This window comes from Pan troglodytes, chromosome 9, assembly GCF_028858775.2.
Source record: "Pan troglodytes isolate AG18354 chromosome 9, NHGRI_mPanTro3-v2.0_pri, whole genome shotgun sequence".
Lineage (NCBI taxonomy): Eukaryota > Metazoa > Chordata > Mammalia > Primates > Hominidae > Pan > Pan troglodytes.
The window spans coordinates 31032076-31056073 of NC_072407.2; the positions used below are offsets into that span (position 1 = coordinate 31032076).

The 23998-nt window shown below is 37.1% G+C and overlaps 1 protein-coding gene and 1 long non-coding RNA gene across 5 annotated transcripts in view; one reads left to right on the top strand and one right to left on the bottom strand.

Moving 5' to 3' along the window:
• Nucleotides 1-8894: 8894 nt before the first annotated feature.
• The window catches only part of BBOX1 (gamma-butyrobetaine hydroxylase 1), an 87742-nt gene continuing 72638 nt past the window's right edge, over nucleotides 8895-23998 (top strand). The window contains exons 1-2 of one of the 4 annotated variants that reach the window (XM_009460124.4): nucleotides 8895-9066; nucleotides 23448-23701. In XM_009460124.4, coding sequence (XP_009458399.1) covers nucleotides 23483-23701 — 219 coding nt within the window. In that variant the 5' untranslated portion in view covers nucleotides 8895-9066; nucleotides 23448-23482. Of the gene's footprint in view, nucleotides 9067-9268; nucleotides 9533-23338; nucleotides 23702-23998 lie in introns of those variants that run through there. The other 3 variants (XM_016920592.3, XM_016920591.3, XM_016920593.3) reach the window with 3 other exon arrangements.
• Nucleotides 10223-23998, bottom strand: part of LOC107967049 (uncharacterized) — a 181740-nt gene continuing 167964 nt past the window's right edge. Inside the window, exon 7 of the long non-coding RNA XR_010147519.1 lies at nucleotides 10223-15384. This is a non-coding gene — a long non-coding RNA (uncharacterized LOC107967049). The remainder of the gene's footprint in view (nucleotides 15385-23998) is intronic.

Here is a 23998-nt window from a genome sequence, read left to right on the forward strand (position 1 = left end):
GGCCCTCATTGCCATGCACCATCCTGCCTGCTCCCTCCCCATGCTGCAGCTTACCCTGGGCCCACAGCAACCCCTGATATGGCTTTGCTGGCACATATGTACCTGGGCAGGTTTTGCCTTCCTTGCCCCACACGTGTATGTGTGCACCCTGCCCTGTCACTGATGGGGTGGGAGTGCACTCCCCTCTCCCTCCTGGACTGTCACTGTAGTAGAGCCTTGGCAGGCACAGAGCCAACCAGCCCCCACCATTGCCTACCCCTGGTGCCAACACTACCAAGGGAGTGAAACTATGCACAGAGATCAGCGGACCCTCCCCAACCCTGAGTGACTACCCCTACTTGTGGCACACAGAAAACACACAGTCTTGCACCTACAAGCACTCCACCCACGTGCTAACACCATCACCAGTGCCACAACAGGCACAGTTGCCAGCAGCACCCCCCTCCACTATCACCATGAGCCATGCTGCCTTCACCACTGTGGTGAATGCCTGCATGGAGGGAGGCCTGGGCACAGCCAAGGAGTATGTACCCCACCGTGCTGCTGCCACTGCAAATGAGAATGGATCCTGCTGCTACCGCAGGATGGCTGCTGCCACTTTGGCTGACACCACCCAACAGAATGTAGTGACCAGCAGTCTGGGAGCACCTCGGCTCTTCCAGTGCAGTGGATTTCCAACCTTGAGGAGCCAGAGAACAAAGTCAGGATCCAGTACAAGTCCCCCAGAGTTAGAGCATGCAGTTCAGGAGTTGGGAGCTAATTCTTTGCCCCCTAAAATCTTCTAGAAATAATGCCAGTTGGCTGAACCCAACTTAGACCACAACCGAACCCTCAAGGTCATCGAATAGGATAAAAGAAAAAAGAAAGCATCCAAATGTCAGCAACTTCAAAGATTAAAGGAAGATAAGCCCACAAAGATGAGAAAGAACAAATGCAAGAACTCTGACAACTCAGAAACCCAGAGTGCCTTCTTTCCTTCAAATGACCGCACTACCTCACCAACAAGGGTACTGAACCAGGCTGAGATGGCTGAAATAACAGAAATAGAATTCAGGTTATCGATAGAAATAAAGATCATTGAGATGCAGGAGTACTTTGAAACTTAATCCAAGGAAGCTAAGAACCACTATAAAACAAAACAGGAGCTGACAGAAAAATAACTAGTATAGAAAAGAATGTCACCAACCTGATAGAGCTGAAAAACACACTACAAGAATTCTGTAATGCAATCACAAGTATTAACAGCAGAATAGACGAAGCAAAGCAAAGAATCTCAGAGCTTGAAGACTGGCTTTCTGAAATAAGACAGTCAGACAAAAATAGAGAAAAAATAATTAAGAGAAACGAACTTCCAAGAAATATTGGATAATGTAAATATGCCAAATCTATGACTCATTGATGCCCCTGCAAGAGATGGGGAGAGTGTAAGCTACTCGGAAAACACATATTTCAGGATATCATCCATGAGAACATCCCTAACATAGCTAGAGAGGTTAGCATTCAAGTTCAGGAAATGCAGAGAATACCAGTAAGATTCTACTTCACAAGGAAATCATCTCCAAGACACATAATCATTAGATTCTCTGAGGTTGAAATGAAAGGAAAAATGTTAAAGCCAGCTAGAGAGAAATATCAGGTCATCTACAAAGGGAAGCCCATCAGACTAACAGTGGACCTCTCGGCAGAAATGCTACAAACCAGAAGACATTGGGGGCCAATATTAAACATTCTTAAAGAAAATAAATTCCAACCCAATATTTCATATCTGAACAAACTAAGCTTCATAAGCAAAAGAGAAATAAGATCCTTTTCAGACAAGCAAATGCTGAAGGAATTCAGTACCACCAGATCTGCCTTAAAAGAGCTCCTGAAGGAAGCACTAAGGACAGACAGTTACTAGGCACTACAAAAACACACTTAAATACACAGACCAGTGACACTCTTAAGCAAACACACAAACAAATCTGCATAATAACCAGGTAATATCATGATGACAAAATCAAACCCACATATATCAATACTAACCTTCAATGTAAATGGTATAAATACCCCAATTAGAAGACACAGAGTGGCAAGTGGAATAAAGAATCAAGACCCATTGGTATGCTGTCTTCAGTGTCTGCAGTGACACCCATGGGCTCAAAATAAAGAGGTGGAGAAAAATCTATCAAGCAAATGGAAAACAGAAAAAAGTAGGCATTGGAATCCTAATTTCAGGCAAAACCGACTTTAAACCATCAAGGATCAAAAAAGACAAAGAAGATCATTACATAATGGTAAAAGGTTCAATTCAACAAGAAGACCTAACTATCCTAAATATATATATGTATCCAATACAGGAGAACCCAGATTCATAAAGCAACTTCTTAGAGGCCTTCAGAGAGACTTAGACTCACACAATAGTAATGTGAGACTTCAACACCCCACTGACAGTATTAGACAGATTGTTGAGGCAGAAAATTGACAAAGATATTTAGGACATGTACTCAGCACTGGATCAAATGAACCTGGTAGATATGTACAGAACTCTCCACCCAAAAGCAACAGAATATACATTCTTCCCATCACTTTATGGCACATAATCTAAAATCGACCACATAATCAAACACAAAACCCTCCTCAGCAAATGCAAAAGAATTGAAATCATAACAACCACTCTCTCAAACCACAGCACAAGCAATTAGAAATCAGAAAATCAGAAATTTGCTCAAAACTATACAATTACATGGAAATTGAGTAATCTGCTCCTGAATGAGTTTTGGGTAAATAATGAAAGTAAGGCAGAAATCAAGAAGTTCTGTGAAATTAATGAGAATAAAGATACAACATACCAGAATCTCTGGTATACAGCTAAGGTAGTGTTAAGAGGGAAATTAATAGCACTAAATACATCAAAAAGTTAGAAAGGTCTCAAGTTAAGAATCTAACATCACAACTAAAGAACCAAGAGCAAACTAACCTCAAAGCTAGCAGAAGACAGGAAATAACCAAAATCAGAGCTGAGCTAAAGGAGACTGAGACACAAAAAAAACATTAGAAACAACAACAACAACAAAAAAAAAAACAGTGAATCAAGGAATTGGTTTCTTGAAAAAAATTAATAAAATAGACCACTGGCTAGACTAACAAGAAAAGAGAAAAGATCCAAACAAACACAAATAGAAACAACAAAGGAGATATTACCACTGGGGGACTTCACAGAAACACAAATAACTATCAGAGAACATTATAAATACTCCTATGCACAAAAATTAGAAAAGCTAGAAAAATGGATATATTATTGGACACATACTCCATCCCAAGAAATTGGGAGGAAGGAAGAAATAGAATCCCTGAACAGACCAATAACAATCTCTGAAATTGAATCATTAACAAATAGCCTACCAACCAAAAATAAAAAGCCAGAAGGATCCACAGCCAAATTCTACCAAATGTACAAAGAAGAGCTGGTACCATTCCTACTGAAGCGATTCAACAAAAAGTTTAAAAAATGAGGAGAAAGGACTCCTCCCTTACTCATTCTATGAAGCCAGTATCATACCTAAACCTGGCAGAGACATGACAAAAAAAAAAAACCTTCAGGCCAATATCCTTGATGAACATCAGTGTAAAAATCCTCGCAAAATACTGGCAAACCAAATACAGCAACACATCAAAAAGCTTATTCACCACAATCAAGTAGGCTTTATCCCTGTAATTCAAGGTTGGTTCAACTTACACAAAACAATAAGTGTGATAAACTTAACAAAAGACAAAAACCACATGATTATCTCAATAGATGCAGAAAAGGCTTTTGATAAAATTCAACACACCATCATGTTTATAAACTCTCAATAATCTAAGTATGGAAGGAACATACCTCAAAATAATAAGAGCCATCTATGAAAACCACAGCCAACATCATATTGAATAGGCAAATTTGGAAACATTTCCCTTGAAATCTGGCATAAGACGTGTGTGCCCTCTCTCACCACTCCTATTCATAGTACTGGAAATCCTGGCCAGGGCAATCAGGCAACAGAAAGAAATAAAGGTATCTATACAGAAAGAGAAGAAGTCAAATTATCCTTTTTGCAGACAACATAATCTTATATCTAGAAAACTTCATAGTCTCAGCCCAAAAGCTCTTCAAGCTGATAAATAACTTCAGCAAAATCTCAGGATAAAAATAATCAGTATACCAAAATCACTAGCACTCCTATACATCAACAACAGTCAAGCTGAGAGCCAAATCAGAAACTCGATTCTATTCACAATTGCCACAAAAAGAAAAAAATACCTATGAATACAGCTAAAAGATATCTGCAAGGAGAACTACAAAACACTGCTCAAAGAAATAAGAGATGAAACAAATGAAAAAACATTCCATGCTCATGAAGAAAAACAATAAATGTCATTAAGATAGCCATAATGTCCAAAGCAATTAACAGATTCAGTGCTGTGCCTATCAAACTATTAATGGCATTCTTCACAGAACTATAAAAAATACTTTAAAATTCATATGAACCAAAAAACAGCCCTAACAGCCACGAATATCCTAAGCAAGAAGAATTGAGGAGAAGGAACTCCCTCTTCTCCAAAGCTGGAGGCATCATGCTACACAACTTTAAACTATACTATAGGGCAGCAGTAACCAAAACAGCATGGTACCAGTACAAAAACAGACAAATAGACCAGTGGAACAGAATAAAAGCCCAGAAATAAAGTGGTACACCTACAACTAGCTGATCTTCAACAAAACTGACAAAAATAAGCAATAGGAAAAGGATTCCCTATTCAATAAATGGTGCTGGGATAACTAGCTAGCCATAAGCAGAAGATTGGAAACAATAGGAAAAGGACTCCCTATTCAATAAATAGTGCTGGGATAACTAGCTAGTCATAAGCACAAGATTGAAAATGGATGCCTTCTTTACACCTTATACAAAAATTAACTCAAGATTAAAGACAAAAATTTAAAACTCAAGACTATAAAAACCCTGGAAGACAACCTAGGCAATACCGTTCTGAACATAGGAATGGGCAAAGATTTCATGCTGAAGATGCCAAAAGCAATTACAACGAAAGCAAAAATTACAAATGGGATCTAATTAAACTAAAAAGCTTCTGGACAGCAATAGAAACTATTAACACAGTAAACAGACAACCTATACAAATGAGAGAAAATATTTGCAAACTATGCATCTGACAAAGGTCTAATACCCAGCTTCCATAAGAAAACTTAAGCAAATCTATAAGAAAAAGCAAACTACATTAAAAAGTAGGCAAATGACATGAACACTTTTCATAAGACATACATGCAGCCAAAAAGCATATGAAAAAAAGCTCAACATCACTGATCATTAGAGAAATGCAAATCAAAACCACAATGAGATATCATTTCACATCCAGTCAGAATGGCTATTGTTAAAAAGTTAAAAAAAAAAAAAACAGATGCTGGTGAGGTTACGGAGAAAAAGGAATGCTTATGTACTGTTGGTGGGAGTGTAAATTAGTTCAACCATAGTGCAAAACGGTTTGGTAATTCCTTAAAGACCTCAAAACAGAAATGCCATTCAACCCAGCAATCTCATTACTGAGTATATATCCAAAGGAATAATTCTATCATAAAGACAAATGCAAGCATATGTTCATTGCAGCACTATTCACATAGAAAAGACATGGAATCAACCGAAATGCCCATCAATGGTAGACTGGATAAAGAAAATGTGATACATATACACCATGGGATACTATGCAGCCATAAAAAAGGATGAGATCATATTCTTTGCAGGGACATGGCTGGAGCTGGAGGCCATTACCCTTAGCAAACTGATACAGGGATAGAAAACCGAATATTGCATGTTCTCACTTATAAATGAGGGTTAAAAGATGAGAACACATGGATACACAGAAGAGAACAACAGGCACTGCATCCTATTGCAAGGTAGAGAATGGGAGGAGAGAGGGGATCAGGAAAAATAACTAATGGGTATTAGATCTAATACCTGAGTAACAAAATAATCTGTACAACAAACCCCCATGACATGAGTTTACCTATATAACAAAGCTGCATCTGTAACCCTGAACTTAAAGTAAAAAAAATTAAGGTATAGTTGGCAGGTAAAAATTATATACATTTATGGTGTACAACTTGATGTTTTAATGTATGTATATACTGTGAAATCATGAAATCAAGCTAATTAACATATCCATCACCTCATATACTTATCATTCTATGTTGTGAGGACATTTACTATCTAGCCTCTTAGCCATTTTCAAGTATATGAGATATTATTACTAACTGTAGCACAGTAGGTCTCCTGAACTTATTAATCCTATCTGACTAAATTTTTGTACCTTTTGGCCATCATCTAGCCACTCCCCTGTCCTCACTCTCACGCCCTGACAACCACCATACTACTCTATGCTTCTATGAGTTTGACTTTTTTAGTTGCCACTTCTAAGTGAAATCATGCAGTGCTCATATTTCTGTGCCTGCCTTAATTCACTTAGTACGTGTCTTGCAAGCTCATCCATGTTGTCACAAATGATAAGATTTCCTTCTTTTTCAGGGCTGAATAGAATTCCATTACATACACATACACACACACACACACAGAGAGACACACACATAATATATTTTCTTTATCCATTCATCGACCGATGAGCCCAGGTTGATTCCCCTTATTGATTATTGTGAACAATGCTGTAATGACATTGGTCTAGGCAGTGGTTTTTTGTATATGACCCCAAACACAGGCAACAAAAGTACAAATAAATGAGGTGGCATCAAAACAAAAAGCTTTTGCACAACCAAAGCAACAGTCAACAGGGTGAAAAGATAATCTATGGAATGGGAAAAAATATTTGTAAACTGTCCATCTGACAAGGAGTATCCAAAATATATAAGAAACACTCAACAGCAAACAACTCAATAGAAAAAAAAATCTGATAAAAAAATAGACAAAGTATCTGAATAGACATTTCTCAAAAGAAGACATACAAATGTCCAACAGATATATATAAAAAAGGTCAAATCACTAATCATCATGGAAATGTAAATTAAAACGCAAACTACAATGAGAAACTACCTTACACTGTTGGAATGGCTTTCATCAAAAAGACAACAGATGAGTATTGAAAAGAAGGTAGAGAAAAAGGAATCTTTGTATACTAATATGGTTTGGCTCTGTGTCCCCACCCAAATCTCATCTCAAATTGTAATCCCCATAATCCCCACATGTCAAGGGAAGGATCTGGTGGTGGGTGATTGCATCATGGGAGTGGTTTCCCCCATACTGTTCTTGTCATAGTGAGTGAGTTCTCACGAGATGTGATGGTTTTATAAGGGGCTCTTCCTTCATTCATTTGCTCTCTCTTGCCTGCCACCATGTAAGACGTGCCTTTGCTTCTCTCTTGCCTTCTGCCATGATTGTAAGTTTCCTGAGGCCTCCCCAGACATGCAGAACGATGAGTCAGTAAACTTGATAAATTACCCAGTCAGGTATGTCTTTATAGCAGTGTGAGAATAGAATAATACATACACTGTTGCTGGAAATGTAAATTGGTACAACCGTTATGGAAAACAGTATGGTGGTTCCTCAGAAAATTGAAAATAGAGCTCTCATATAATCCTGCAATCCTACCTCTGGATATATATCCAGAGGATATAAAATAAGTATGTCAGAGAGATAGCTGCACTCCCATGTTCATTTAAGAAGCTTCTTACAGTGGAGAGCAGAGTTTTGATTATTTACCTGTTTCTGAGAATCAATTCTTCATGTGCAAGTCTTTAAACTTTATTAACAGATTTACTTGTTGGTTTATTTATTGTTTGTTCTATTTAATCATTCCATTAGAAACTATTTATATCCGGCACATTCTTGTCAGCAACTTTCTTAAAGCTGAAACAGAATTTACCTAATTTATTCCAGTAATTGTTACTAAAGTACAAAGTGTAAAGGAAAAATTAATTGTGTATATTTCTGTGATGTCATGAATTATTAAAATATAATTATCTGATTGCTTTTGGCATACTTATAACTTCAGTTACCGTGGGTTTAAGATGCTGGTCACATTTATGACGGCACCCACATATACACACCCTCCTCTCATACATGGAAAACAAAACCTGCTGTTGTTTTCACTGGCCAGTGGGTGTCAGTAATTTGACCTGGAGACTTGGGGGAAGAAAGGAGGAAAGTGGAAAAGAGGTTCCTTTCTTCAGATGCAGGGAAACAGTTTAAATTTTATTGTTAAAGGATCTGAAAAAACATCGTTTAGGGAGGGGATGCTGACATTCTGGAAGGGGAGATTTCCCATAAAGGAGGCCACCAGACAGTTGGGCTGCATTTTCTCTCTGTGGCTACCTCTTGTTCTTTTTTGACTGAGTCTCACTCACAGCCCTGTGAATCCTTCGGGCAAGAAGCAACAAGTTGCAGGCTGCTTCTACATCTGCCTAGGAAGGGGGTGTTAGGTGGGAGGAGGGCAGATGACTCAAGCGTCTCTCTCCTGGACCTTAGTTTCCACCTGTAGACTTTCTTTTAATGTAATCTGACTCTGTTAGGACCTAGGACCTGAGACCAGTCCAACAGGGTCTCCCCCGCACTGGGCACTCTCCAAGAGTATGCCTGGCAGTCAGGCTCTGAATGCTGGCATGCTGCCTATTCTGGCCTTTCCCTTTTGTTGCCCTAAGGGCTGTGTGTTGTGAATCAAATCACTGGGCAACCAAGTACCTTCAAAAACAGCCCCAAGCTCTCTGGAAACTACTTCCTATTCCAGCCAAAATTGCAGAGAAAGGAGGGCATCAAGCTTAGGGGACCAATCCCTGTCTTTCTACCAGTCCCTGATAACTACTCAAGCTCCCTTTAAAGAGGCTCATATTGGAATACTCTGTTGACAAATAGATACCACTTCACCTCTGCTAGGGTGAGCGCTGGTAGCTCCTCCCTGTTAAATGCACATCTCAATGCCTCTGCCCTAAGTGAGTTGTGCAATAAATGAGCTGTCACTCTGAACAGGTGGGAAAGAAGTGAACTGCTTGTTCACTTGCTGCTGTTGCCACTGCTGGTACAGAAATAGAAGGTAAGACAGGTGAGAACTGCTTTTCCTTCTATCAAGAAAGATTCCAAACTGAGGCAATGCTTTGCATTGAGTCCTGGGGTTTTGTGGTTTTGGGAACCAACAGTACTCAAAGTATTTTCTCTTGCTAACTGCTTCCCCTCTAGGCCATAAAGCCTCTTTTCTTTTTTTCTTTTTTTTTAAAAAAAAAAAAAAAAAAAACACAGCACAAAAAAACAAAGACAAAAAACCTCCAAGCTCCCTTCAGTAGTTGCTACACCTTCAGATTGAGACATCCTTCCTCATTTACAAACCTCAGCTGTGTCTGGGGGCGGGGCCACAGTGAAACTGCCAGGAGCAAAAAGGCTTCCAAGAAAAAGTACCACATCAGATTGGAAACTGGGGACAGATCATTCCTGGGATGTGACGGGCACCAGAATGCTCCCTCTCCAAAGGATCTAAGGACCAAAGCTGACAGTTTCTTTACTTGGTAAGTTTTGGGTGGTTTGCTGTGTAAAGCATATCTGAGAACAGGTATGATTGAGCTCAACCTCCTTTTCTCCTTATTGCAAGGGTTTGTGAATTCAAGTCTGTGGACTGAGGTGGTGGGGAGCATCCAATTAGAACTCCATTCACATGTAGCTCACAGTCATGTGGGCTGTGCTGGGGATGGTCCATCAAGCATTTAGAATAGGCTTGGTTTTGGAATGCAGTGGATCTGATTGCTTCTTGGCAGCTTCTCTTTCCCAATTATGTTTGGCTTAGTCTGATAGTCAAATTACTTTATAATCCCTAAGCTGATCCAGAAGGTAAACAGAAGAGACAGAGAGAACGCTGTATAAAAAGAGACTGGGGATGGGGCAAGGAGGATTCTGGTTGGATTTTCAAAATGTTCTCTGAATAATCCACAACCCATCCCAAAGAATGGTGACTGCGTATGATACCCTAGCTCTTTGTTAAGCTCAAAAAGCTGACTATAACATGCCTCTTTAAAATGCTGGCCAATTAAAGCCACTGTGCACATCTTCAATTGTTTTGTTCCCTTAACGAAGCTCAAGAAGGTATATTACAGGTATGGATTTGATTAAAAACGTAAGGTTTCTCATAATGAATATATGTTCTGGTTTAAATAATTTAGAAATTTTCCTAAAATCTAAACCCAGTACTTTGCATTACATCAGAAAACAAAGCCTTGATAATTTGAGTTCCAACCTGAAAATGGTGATTCCACTAAAGTGAAGCTAAAGTTTTCCTTTGTATAATTTACAAATGAAGTGTTTGCATGAAATTTAATGCCTTAAGCAAGACAGGCAGAATTGTGAACCTATTTTAGAGAATGGACTGGTTTTTCTAATGGCATTATTTTTGTTGTTATTGTTGCTGAGATGGGGTCTTGCTCTGTCATCCAGGCTGGAATGCAGTGATGCAATCACAGCTCACTGTAACCTCAAACTCTTGGGTTCAAGCGATTCTCCTGTCTTAACCTCCCAAGTAACTCAGAGTACGTGTATGCACCACCATGCCTGCCTAATTTTCTTTTGTAGATATGGGGGTCTCACTATGTTGTCCAGGTTGGTCTCAAATTCCTGGCCTCAAACAATCCTTCTGCTCCGGCCTCCCAAAGTGCTGGGATTACAGGCCACTGTACCTGGCTTCTAATTGCTTTATAGAATTCATTATTCACATGAGAATATATTCACAAATTGCTAAGTATCTCAGCCACTTATTAAACCAAGTTTAAAAATAATAATAATAACCATTTTACAATTTTAAAAAGATTTCAAGTTGAAGAACCTTAGGTAGCAGGTATCTTGAGTAGAGTATGTGTGTACTCAAATGATGTCAAACTGCAGGCACTACAAATATTGTCTGGTCAACCTCCACCTTACCAAGTAAAAATTAATTGATTTTGTTATTTAAAGGTTAAAATATAAAATAATAACAATGTAGTTAAGCCTTCATGGTGTAATGTCTAGAAAACTTCTTGCCCTTTCTCTCCAAAGCTGAAATGTCAGATGGTGAGGTTAATTAACACACAACAATCTTGAGATTTAGCTACTAATTTTTTATTTTTATTTTTATTTTTTTTTTTTTGAGACGGAGCCTCACTCTGTCGCCCAGGCTGGAGTGCAGTGGCGCGATCTCGGCTCACTGCAAGCTCCGCCTCCCGGGTTCACGCCATTCTCCTGCCTCAGCCTCCTGAGTAGCTGGGACTACAGGCGCCCGCCACCACGCCCGGCTAACTTTTTGTATTTTTAGTAGAGACGGGGTTTCACCGTGTTAGCCAAGGTGGTATCGATTTCCTGACCTAGTGATCTGCCCACCTCAGCCTCCCAAAGTGCTGGGATTACAGGCATGAGCCACCGCACCCTGTCCTAATTTTTTTTAAGTTATACTTTTAAGTGCTGGGGTACATGTGCAGAATGTGCAGGTTTGGGGTACATGTGCAGAATGTGCAGGTTTGGGGTACACATGCAGAATGTGCAGGTATACACATGCCATGGTGGTTTGCTGCACCTATCAACGCGTCATCTACATTGAATACCCTTTATTTCTTTCTCTTGACTAATTGCCCTAGCATTTCTCCTAATGGTATCCCTCCCCTAGCCCCCTACCCCGCCACAGGCCCTGGTATGTGATGTTCCCCTCCCTGTGTCCATGTGTTCTCATTGTTCAAGTCCCACTTATGAGTGAGAACATGCGGTATTTGGTCTTCTGTTCTTGTGATAGTTTGCTGAGAATGATGGTTTCCAGCTTCACCCATGTCCCTGCAAAGGACATGAACTCATCCTTTTTTATGGCTGCATAGTATTCCATGGTGTATATATGCCACATTTTCTTTATCCAGTCTATCATTGATGAGCATTTGGGTTGGTTCCAAGTCTTTGTTATTGTGAACAGTGCTGTAATAAACATACATGTGCATGTGTCTTTATAGTAGAATGATTTATAATCCTTTGGGTGTATACCCAGTAATGGGATTGCTGGGTCAAATGGTATTCCTGGTTCTAGATCCTTGAGGAATTGCCACACTGTCTTCCACAATGTTTGAACTACTTTACATTCCCACCAACAGTGTAAAAGTGTTCATATTTCTCCACATCCTCTCTAGCATCTGTTGTTTCCTGACTTTTTAATGATCACCATTCTAACTGACATGAGATGGTATCTCATTGTGGTTTTGATTTGCATTTGTCTAATGACTAGTGATGATGAGCTTTTCTTCATATGTTTGTTGGCTGCATAAATGTCTTCTTTTGAGAAGTGTCTGTTCATATCTTTTGCCCATTTTTTAATGGGTTTTTTTTCTTGTAAATTTGTTGAAGTTCTTTATAGATTCTGGATATTAGACCTTTGTCAGATGGATAGATTGCAAAAATTTTCTCCCATTCTGTAGGTTGCCTATTCACTCTGATGATAGTTCTGCTGTGCAGAAGCTCTTTAGTTTAATTAGATCCAGTTTGTCAATTTGGGCTTTTGTTGCCCTTGCTTTTGGTGTTTTAGTCATGAAGTCTTTGCCCATGCTTATGTCCTGAATGATATTGCCTAGGTTTTCTTCTAGGGTTTTTATGGTTTTAGGTCTTGCGTTTAAGTCTTTAATCCATCTTTAGTTAATTTTTGGATAAGGTGTAAGGAATGGATCCAGTTTCAGCTTTCTACATATGGCTAGCCAGTTTTCCCAACACCATTTATTAAATAGGAAATCCTTTCCCCATTGCTTGTTTTTGTCAGGTTTGTCAAAGATCAGATGGTTGTAGATGTATGGCATTATTTCTGAGGCCTCTTTTCTGTTCCATTGGTCTATCTGTTTTTGCACCAGTACCATGCTGTTTTGGTTACTGTGGCCTTGTAGTATAGTCTGAAGTCAGGTAGCATGATGCCTCCAGCTTTGTCTTTTTGCTTAGGATTGTCTTGGCTATGTGGGCTCTTTTTTGGTTCCACATGAACTTTAAAGTAGTTTTTTCCAATTCTGTGAAGAAAGTCAATGATAGCTTGATGGGGATAGCATTGAATCTATAAATTACCTTGGGCAGTATGGCCATTTTCACGATATTGATTCTTCCTATCTATAAGCATGGAATGTTTTTCCATTGTTTGTGTCCTCTCTTATTTCCTTGAGCAGTGGTTTGTAGTTCTCCTTGAAAAGGTCCTTCACATCCCTTCTAACTTGGATTCCTAGATATTTTATTCTCTTTGAAGCAATTGTGAATGGGAGTTCACTCATGATTTGGCTCTGTGTTTGTCTGTTATTGGTGTATAGGAATGCTTGTGATTTTTGCACATTGATTTTGTATCCCGAGACTTTGCTGAAGTTGCTTATCAGCTTAAGGAGATTTTGGGCTGAGATGATGGGGTTTTCTAAATGTACAATCATGTCATCTGCAAACAAAGACAATTTGACTTCTTCTTTTCCTAATTGAATATGCTTTATTTCTTTCTCTTGACTGATCACCCTGGCCAGAACTTCCAATACTATGTTGAATAGTAGTTGTGTCAGAGGGCATCCTTGTCTTGTGCCGGTTTTCAAAGAGAATGCTTCCAGTTTTTGCCCATTCAGTATGTTATTGGCTGTGGGTTTGTCATAAGTTACTCTTATTATTTTGATATATATTCCTTCAATACCCAGTTTATTGAGAGTTTTTAGCATGAAGGGCTGTTGAATTTTATCGAAGCATCATACTTCTCCTGAGAAAGAGATGAAATTTAACAGATACTGACATTTGCTAACATAGGTCTATGCTGGTCTTGTTTTCCATTTACTAAAAACACTCAAGAAATAACAGCCTTTTATTCTGAGGGATAAGTAACTTAGTAGATAAATCAGCCTTCTCAGGTACATATTAATCTACTACAATTTTAATTTTATGTATAATAACTATAAAGTTTCTGCATCTGCTTCCTGTGAATTCCCTCCAAAGCCTATGATTGAAATTAGTTGTAAGTAATGTTTGAAGAACTTTTGCAATTTCTTTTATGAGAACTTGAAGAGTATCACTTAATACATATAAACTTAGCTGGCAAATCCAGGTTTGGGGAAACCTTTCTCACTAACGAACAGTGTGAGCTTGGACAAATCACACCCAACATTTCTGAGCTTCCATTTTCCCTGCATGTCTGATGAGGGCCCTGTGACCCAACAATAGCACAGGCTGTTTCTTTCTGGCTCTAAAAGCTCTAGCTCTAAGTTACTTTTATTTCCAAGATCAATGCATAAAATAAATTTCAGAGCTACTTCCTTGATTTTCCAAACAGTGCTGAAGAATCAGGAGACAAATTTGAATTTGTAATATTAAGAAAAAGAAAAAAAAGGAGAAAACCCACACCCATCACTGAAGTAATTTCAAAAACAAGCAATTTACTTGTGCCCAACAGAAGTCCCAGACAAACTTCTATTACTCTGAAGAGAAAAAATATGGCAGGTGAATAAATTAGGAGGGAAACACACCACACACACACACACACACACACACACACACACACACTACACACATGTATTAATATGAAGTAAAAGAAACCTATCCCATCAGATAAGAATATGCCAAAAATCCAAGGGCTGTTTTTCAGAACAGGTGAAACTACTGTTTCCCACCAAAACCAATCTGATATTTCATAAACTAAATTACAATTGTAAGAAGAAAAATAAGTGTAAAATAAGAATTTTTGTTTTATAGACGTTCTTTAATTTGTCAAAGAAATCCCACTGATAAAAATTCATCCTATAAAGCTAGGAGCTATATATAGGAGCTATATCTACATTTTTCTTTTCTTCAGAGAAACAGAGTAGCTTATCATCTAACTAAATTGCTATGGTGCTTCAACTGAGCTCAATTCTAACAAGTCAAGTTGGTTAAATTACAAAAACAGATTTCAGCAAATCATGTTAACATACAAGCTATAATTTTCAGAAAGCATTTGCTTTTAAACACTGATGATCTGCAATGTTTTTTATTTTTTTTAATTTTCATCACATTTGCCCCAGTAGACCTTTAAATAATCCAGAAAAAGTTAAAGTGGGAACTTATTTTTCCCATTTTGCCCTGCTTTTGTTTTGATTACCTTTCACGTTTATCATAAATTTAAGAAAGGGATTGTGAAGAGAAGGAATGACCCACCAAGTTTCTACAGAGATACCTAAGTAATTTAACATCAGCAACACCCAAGTCTTTCCAGTTCTTCCACATTCTCCCATGTGCCTTGGGCACCCTCCAATCAGACACTATCCTGACATCACCTCTTTTGGAACACCTTCCTCAGGACATCCATTTGGAAAAATGGGTTGGAGAGAATGGTCTCAGGTTCCCCCAGTGATTGGAAATGTGCTTCTCCCTCTCTCATTCAAACCTAGGTAGAAGAAGAAAAAGAAAAAAATAGATGGAAAGCTCAAAACAGCAGTCTGAAATGTAATTAATGTTTCTTGGCACAGATGTCTATAGGAGTGATCACTTCAATAGTTGGTGTGACATGGGCACACCACCATCTTTAAGCAGAGGAACCATGTTCCTCGTGGTAGAAAATGCACCCCCGGACTGGGTATTCATTAAGTATTAGTGTTTCACATTTCAAGTTATATAAAAATACTTTCAGCCAAAAAATTTTCAAACACATGAATATATTTTTTAAAATATGTTGAGTTTAATATATATATATCAGCACACAAAGAACTTCATAAAAATAAATAAGAATAATTTTTAAATGGCCTTATTCCTACAAGAACCTAAGATAAATCATCCGTATGCTAGTATTTCCTAGCCTCTTTCTACTTCTGTTTTTTGGGGTAATTACAGTAGATTTTTTCTTTGGCTTGAAATGAGGATTCAATGAGTTATTATATATAAATAACTTCGAACAGTGAGTGGCATAAAGAAAGCATTCAATAAATGTAAACTATTATTACTTTTACTACTACTGCTACTTCGACTACTATTACTACTATTGTAATCTTACTGTCCATACAATTAAAACTAATAATCTTTTTTCACTTTATGTTATTTTTCCTGTTTTATTGAGGTAAATTGACGAATAAAAGTTGTAAACATAATGGTCAGTGTGATGCTTATCTATACATTGTGAAATAATTACCACAATCAAACTAATATATCCATAACTTTACATAGTTATCATTGTATGTTGGGGGGGCGAGAACACTTGAGATCTACTCTTTCAGCAAATTTCAAATACACGAGACAGTATTATTAACTATAGTCACTATATTGTACATTGGATCTCCAGAATTTATTTATCCTGAATAAGTAGTATGCTTTGACCAACATATCCCCATTTCTCCCACCTCCCAGGCCCTGGCACCCACTGTTCTACTCATGACTTCTATGAGTTTGGCATTTTTAGATTCCATGTATAAGTGAGATCATATTGCATTTGTCTTTCTGTGCCTGACTTATTTCACTTAGCCTAATGCCCTTCAGGTTGATCTGTGTTATCAAAAATGACAGAATTTTCCTTCTTTTTTAAGGCTGAATAATATTGAGGTGTGTGTGTGTGTGTGTGTGTAGACAGATGATATAGATAGATGATAGACAGATAGATAGATGATAGATAGATAGATAGATAATGGATAGATATGGGTTTGATATATACCACATTTTTAATCCACTCATTTATCAATGGACAATTAGTTGATTCCATGTTTGGGCTGTTCTGAATAATGCTGCTATGAACATGAGAATGCAAATATCTCATTGACATACTGATTTCATTTCCTTAGCCTATATGGCCAGTAATGATACTGCTGGAATGGTAGTTCTTTTTTTTTTTTTTTTTTTTAATTATACTTTAAGTTTTAGGGTACATGTGCCCATTGTGCAGGTTACATATGTATACATGTGCCATGCTGGTGTGCTGCACCCACTAACTCGTCATCTAGCATTAGGTATATCTCCCAATGCTATCCCTCCCCCCTCCCCGCACCCCACAACAGTCCCCAGAGTGTGATGTTCCCCTTCCTGTGTCCATGTGTTCTCATTGTTAAATTCCCACCTATGAGTGAAAATATGCGGTGTTTGGTTTTTTGTTCTTGTGATAGTTTACTGAGAATGATGATTTCCAATTTCATCCATGTCCCTACAAAAGACATGAACTCATCATTTTTTATGGCTGCATAGTATTCCATGGTGTATATGTGCCACATCTGTTATTTGGGGGGGGGGGGAACTTCTGTACTGTTTTCTATAATGACTAAAATAATTTACATTCCCACTAACGGTGTACACGGGTTTTCTTTTCTCCATATTCTCACCAAGACTTATCTTTTGTCTTTTTGACAATAGTCATTCTAACAGATGTGAGATGATCTCATGAGGTGGTTTTGGTTTGTATTTACCTGATGATAATTGATAGCATTTTTATATACCTGCTGGCCATTTATATGTCTTCTTTAGAGAAATGTCTATTCCATTTCCTTGCCTATTTTTAAAATTTTTAATTTTTTATTGTTTTAGAGGTAGGGTCTTTCTATGTTGGCCACGTTGGCCTCAAACTCCTGAGTTCAAGCAATCCTCCTACCTCAGCCCCTCAAATAGCTGGGATTACAGGCATGTACCACTGCACCCAGCTGCCCATTTTTTAATTGAGTAGTTTGTTTTATTTCTGTTGAGTTGTTTGAATTCCTCATATATTTTGGAAATTAACCCCTTATCAGATGTATGGGCCCTGCTGTGGCTTACAGAAGAGTCAGCATGGCTCCATTTGAAAGTGACTTTAGCATACAGAATGATATAGGATTATTGCTTCACTTACTTGATTAAAATAAGTAAAAACATAGATGGCCCTCAGATGTATGATTTACAAATATTTTCTCTCATTTTTTAGGCTGTCTCCTCACTCTCTTTATTATTTCCTTTGCTGTGCAGGGATTTAATTCAATACCATCTCATTTGTTTATTTTTGCTTTTGTTGCCTGTTCATTTGGGTTCATATCCAAAAAAATCCATGCCCAGACAAATGTCATGGAGTTTTCCCATATGTTTTCTTCTAGTAGTTTTAGAGTTTCAGATTTTATGTTTAAGTCTGTAATCCATTTTGAGTTGATTTTTATGTATGATGTGAGATGAGGGTCCAATTTTATACTTCTTCATCTGGATATTTAGTAACACTCCACCATTTGTTGAAGAGACTTTCTTTTCCCCATTTAGTGTTCTTGGGATCTTTGTCAAAGATTAATTGACCTTATATGCACACATTTATTTGTAGGCTGACTATAACTTTCTATTGATTTATATGTATTTTTATTCCAATACCATGCTGTTTTGATTATTATAGTTTTGTATGATATTTTGGGATCTGATAATGTGATAGTTCCAACTCTGTTTTTCCTTCTCAAGACTGCTGTGGCCACTCAGATTTTTTGTGGTTCCATACATATTTTAGAGTGCCTTTTAAAATTTATTTGATAAATGTCATTGGAGTTTTGATAGTAATTGCACTGAATCTGTAGATGACTTTGGTAGTATGGATATTTTACCAATATTAATCATTCAAATCCAAGAACACAGAGTATTGTTCCATTTATTTGTGTCTCATTTAATTTTTTTGTCATCGTCTTATAGCTTTCAGTGTATAGATCTTTTACTCCTTGGTTAAATGTAGTTCTAAGTATTTTTAGTGGTCCTGGAAATTGAATTGTTTTATCGATACCTTTTTCAGAATGTTAGTTGTTATTATACATAAATGCTACGAATATTTGTATGTTGATTTTGCATTCTGCAACTTTACTAAATTTATTAGTTCTAAAAGTTTTTTCTGCAGTCTTTAGGGTTTTCTGTGTATAAGATCATGTCATCAGAAAACAAGGACAATTTTAGTTCTTCCTTTCAGATTTGGATGCCTTTCATTTCATCTTCTTGCCTAATTGTTCTGGCTAGGACTTCCAGTACTGTGTTATTAGAAGTGGTTAGAGTGGGCATTCTTGTCTTGCTCCCAATCTTAGAGGAAAAGCTTTCAGCTTTTCATCAGTGAATATGATGTTAGCTGTGGGCTTGGCACAGATGGCATTTATTATGTTGAGATACATTCCCTCTATACATCTTTGCTGATAATTATTATCATAAAAGGATGTTGAATTTTATCAAATGCCACTTCTGCATCTATTGAAATGACCACCTAATTTTTATCCTGAATTCTGCTAATGTGTTGTCATATTTACTGATTTGTGTGTGTCAAACCATCTTTGCATCCCAGAGATAAATCTCACTTGATCATACTGTATGATCCTTTTAATGTGCTATTGAATTCATTTTGCTAGTATTTTGTTAAAGATTTTGCATCTATGTTTACCAGGAATATTGGTCTGTAATATTCTATTATTTCAGTATTCTAGTCTGCCTTTGGTTTGAGGGTAGTGCTGGCCTCATAAAATGAGTTTGGAAGTATTCCCTCTCTGTCAATTTTTGGGGAAAATTTGAGTAGAATTTGTGTTAATTCTTCTTTAATGTTTGGTGGAATTCACTGGTGAAGCCATCAGGTCCTGGAGTTTCCATGGTTGGAAGGTTTTTGATTACCGACTTCATCTTCATACTTATTCTGTTCAGATTTTCTATTCATGATTCAGTCCTGGTAGGTTGTACATTTCTAGGAATGAATTCATTTCTTCTAGATTATTCAATTATTGGCATGTAACTGTTCATAGTAGTCTCTTATGAGCTTTTGTATTTCTGTGGTATCAGCTGTAATGTCTCCTCTTTCATTTCTGATTTTGAGTGTTCTCTCTTTGTTTCTTAGGTTAGCTAATGGTTTGTCAATTCTACCTTTCAAAAAAGTTTTAGTTTAATTTTTTTCTTGTCTCTATTTCATTTATTTCTGCTCTAATCTTTATTATTTCCTTCCTTCTGATAACTTAGGGATTAACGTGTTCTTCTTTTTTCTAGTTCCTTGAAGTGTAAAGCTAGATTGTTTATTTAAGATCTTTTTTTATTTTTTATGAAGGCATTTATCACTATTAACTTCCTTCTTCAAACTACTTTTACTGCATCTCAAAAGTTTGTTATGATGTGTGCTATTTTGATTTGTCTCAAGATATTTTTAATTTCTCTTTTGATTTTTTTCCTTGACCCATTAGTTGTTCAGGAGTTTGTTGTTTAATTTTCACATATTTGTGAAAACTGAAAATTCACAGGAGTTTTTCAGTTTTTCCCCTGGTATTGATTTGATGACAAAGTCATTATCTTTCATAAAATGATATTTCATACAATTGCAAAGAGAATAAGAAAACTTTTTGTGAGAATATAAACTGCAGGCAATTTAACGAATATCTTTGGAAGATTGCTTACATGTGTCCTCCCATATATGCTTTTACTCCCACAGTTCTCATTTCTTCTAGACTACATTTTTACAACAGCTCCATACAATGTATCTGATTCTAATCCTTTAACCTTCTTTCAATATACCATACACACTGTCATCACCTTCATTGTCAAATCTGCTACCTGAAAAAAATATTTAAAAAGTCCCATTCATAACAGAATGAAACCCAAACTCCTTATCTTGCTATGCATGGTGCTTCATGATCTGGTATCAACATGCCTTTTAATCTCTCTCAACCACCATTTCCCCTCATAGCCTTTTGTTCCAGCCAAACAACATGTTTTCTACTGCTCAAACACTGTATTTTCATATCTTTGTTGTTGGCTCAGCCTGCACCCTAAATGTGGAATGACCTTTCACAAATCTTCTTAAATCCAACTTATCTGTACCCAGATGAGCTAGCAAATAAAGGTTTAAATAAGTAAAGAATTTAGCTTTTATCATGTAAAAAAGAGGTCCAGACATGACCATCTATTGCTGGTAAAGTGTTTTCACAGAACCCTGGGGAACTCTTGACTTCTTTTAGATTTTATACTTCCGCTTCTTGCCTAATGGTTGCAAAATTACTGCTTCACCCCCAATACTACACTCACATTCCAGAAAGGAAGCGGAAAAAAATAGAGAAAACAGCATATGGAAGCCAAGTCTTATCACCTTTTTAAAAATTTCCCTACACAGCAACTTCCAAATATATTTCATTGGGCATAATTATATCATAACTAATCTTAGCTATAAAGAAAGCTGACAAAATATTTCCTAGTCAAAAAATGTTGTACTAGTGAGGAAGGAAAATAAGGTGAAACTGATATGCATTCAGCAATGTTGGCCTTAATATTTGTTTATTTTCATTACTGTCTTCTCCTGGTTGTCTGGAACTTCAAAGTCATCTTTGTACCTTCTAGTGCAGCATGCACAAAGAAGATACTTATTATATATTTGAGTAAGTTTAACTTTATAAATGACAAGGGAAAGAGAACCATTTTTGCATTTAAGCATGATTGTATTCCATCGTAATGAAAGCATAAACTTAGATAACTTGATCAAGAGTAAGCAAACTACTGCCTGGGGGCAAAATGTCGCCTACATTGTTTTTGTGCACACCATGAACTAAGAATAGTTGATACATTCTTATAGGGTTTTAAAAAATAAAAACAGGAATATGTAGCAGGGACTGTATATAAACTGCAAAGCCTAAAAGATATGCCATCCGGCATTTTACAGAACATATTTGCCATCCCTTGACACAGGTTAAAATGTACTACATTTCTTTTTTTTAGTGTTATTTAAGGATCTAGTTGTATTATTCCAGGGTCATTGGAGCCATCTTTGTCTTTTGAAACAATGTATGTGAGAAAACTTGCCAGCCAACCCTTTCTCTTGTCAGGAAATTCAAATGCCCTACCCATTCCACAGAGAAACTGATGTTAGGACTTCCATAATGCTCCTCACTCAGACTTATGAGCTAAATTTCCAGGTTTGGAAGTACACTATAATTTTTGATTATTTTTAAGTAATAGTGTTCTCCTATCACTATACAAATTTAAAGAAAAAAATTATAGTTCCAAAGCAGAAATAAGCATGAGAGCCAATTAATTGTATTTCACCCATGCAATTATTGGATAACTCTATATGTGAAGCTAAAGGGACAAAGCAATATTTTTCCTATTGACTCTGCTCCATAACTTGACTAAATTATCCAAGCCAATGATTTGAGGAAGCATATGTGAAACCACCTAGAAGTATTTTACTTTCATGTTGTGTAAGGTATATTTTAAGTTATCTTAATGTTGCATAAAGTCTTCCCATAATCTCAAGAAGGACAGGGAGCAATTTTATCTTACTTGTCACTAAATCCCCCAGTGCCTATTGCAGTGCCTGGAAGGGATTTTATAAGCCGTGTGTGTGTGTCTGTGTGTGTGTGTGTGTGTGCGTGCACATGTGTACATGCATTCCTACTTCCCCTTCATCTCAAGGCAATGAAGTGTTGTTTCCATTGTCATATGTCACCTTCTGTTAATGATGAGCAGATCACTACATGGACGAAGTTAAGGAGCTCTACTTCTCGCATATAAATTCTACTTTTCCTATGTAAGTTCTACTTCATCCACGTAAGTTTAGAGTGCTGGAAAATAACATATGAAGAAAGTAAAATGTAAAACATTGGCATGGTTTCTGAAGGTCAAATATATAGTCACTAATGGAATCAGGATCAACACAGTTGCTCAAGCATAATACCACGGTGTCTCTGTTTCACTAAGTTTCCTCTCCTGTAAATAGTCCATGTCCTTAAATTTGCTGGATTTTTTTAATAAAAGTAAGTCATGTAATCCCAAGTAATATGAAGGTATACACAAGTACTCCAAAAAGGTTCAGAATAAAGTAACTGAAGTAACAAGGCACACTCTATTGATATGCATTAAAACAAAAAATCTCAACAAACCAAGCAAGTTTCTTGCAGAACCTAAGGACTTCTATATTTCATTAAGAAAATGTATTGTAAAGGTAAAAAAGCAAATGATAGAACAGAAACAGCGCAATATTCTGAATTGAAGAAACAGTGCAATATTCTGAATTACAGTGGTCTTTAAGTAAATAATAAGCATTAATATTCTCTTCATAAAGACGAGTTTACTAATTTAGTATCATAAAAACATTTTTTTTCAAAAGCCATGTCCAAGTGGGCACCAGTTAAAATAGGACAGGGGTGATTGTTACACTTTCAATTTGTGGAACATTTTTCTTCCTTAAACATTCCAGAGCTTTTATGCAAACGTAATTATTAAAGTGCATATGTCATTGGTTCTGAACTTAATATCTGAATTTTCTGTGAGAAAAACAAGGAATTCTTTTCATTTGGATCCTGACTCAGCACTTATATCCCATTTACTTTTAGTCACTGTGTTTCTGCTTACGGTATGTGAAATACTCTCACCAGAACAAAGGTCCCAGCGTCAATAAGTCAAACCGCAGACTCTGACAGCTGAGTGAATAGCAGAGGCCAGAGTCCACTTGAAGTATTCACACTCTCAGAGGCCAAGTTTAGATCTTATCTGCCTGAGATTCCTTTTAACACTGATTTGTCATAGCAGGTAGCTGACAGCATCTACTCCTGAAGACCGGAAACATGGCTTGTACCATCCAAAAGGCAGAAGCACTTGACGGGGCTCATTTGATGCAGATCCTCTGGTATGATGAGGAAGAGTCTCTCTACCCAGCTGTATGGTTGAGAGACAACTGCCCGTGCTCTGATTGCTACCTGGATTCTGCAAAAGCACGGAAACTTCTAGTGGAAGCTCTTGATGTGAACATTGGAATTAAAGGCTTGATATTTGACAGAAAAAAGGTAATTATCTCTAAATTATGTCTCCCTTCTTTCTCAAGTTCAATAATGGGGCTAGTCAACAATAATTTAGATAACTCTTTTTTATTTGGTCACACATATATAACCGCATATGAACCCACGTTTGTATAGTACTTGGTGTGAATTAAGTATATTCAGTAAATGGAAGCTTCAGCTATTATTATTACTATCATCATTACTACTACTATTTTTAATAAAATTTGCAGTGTTACTTGTCACTCTTTCAATGAGTGGCAGCCTTAAAAACACAAACTGTCTACACTAAAAGCAATGCTTCTG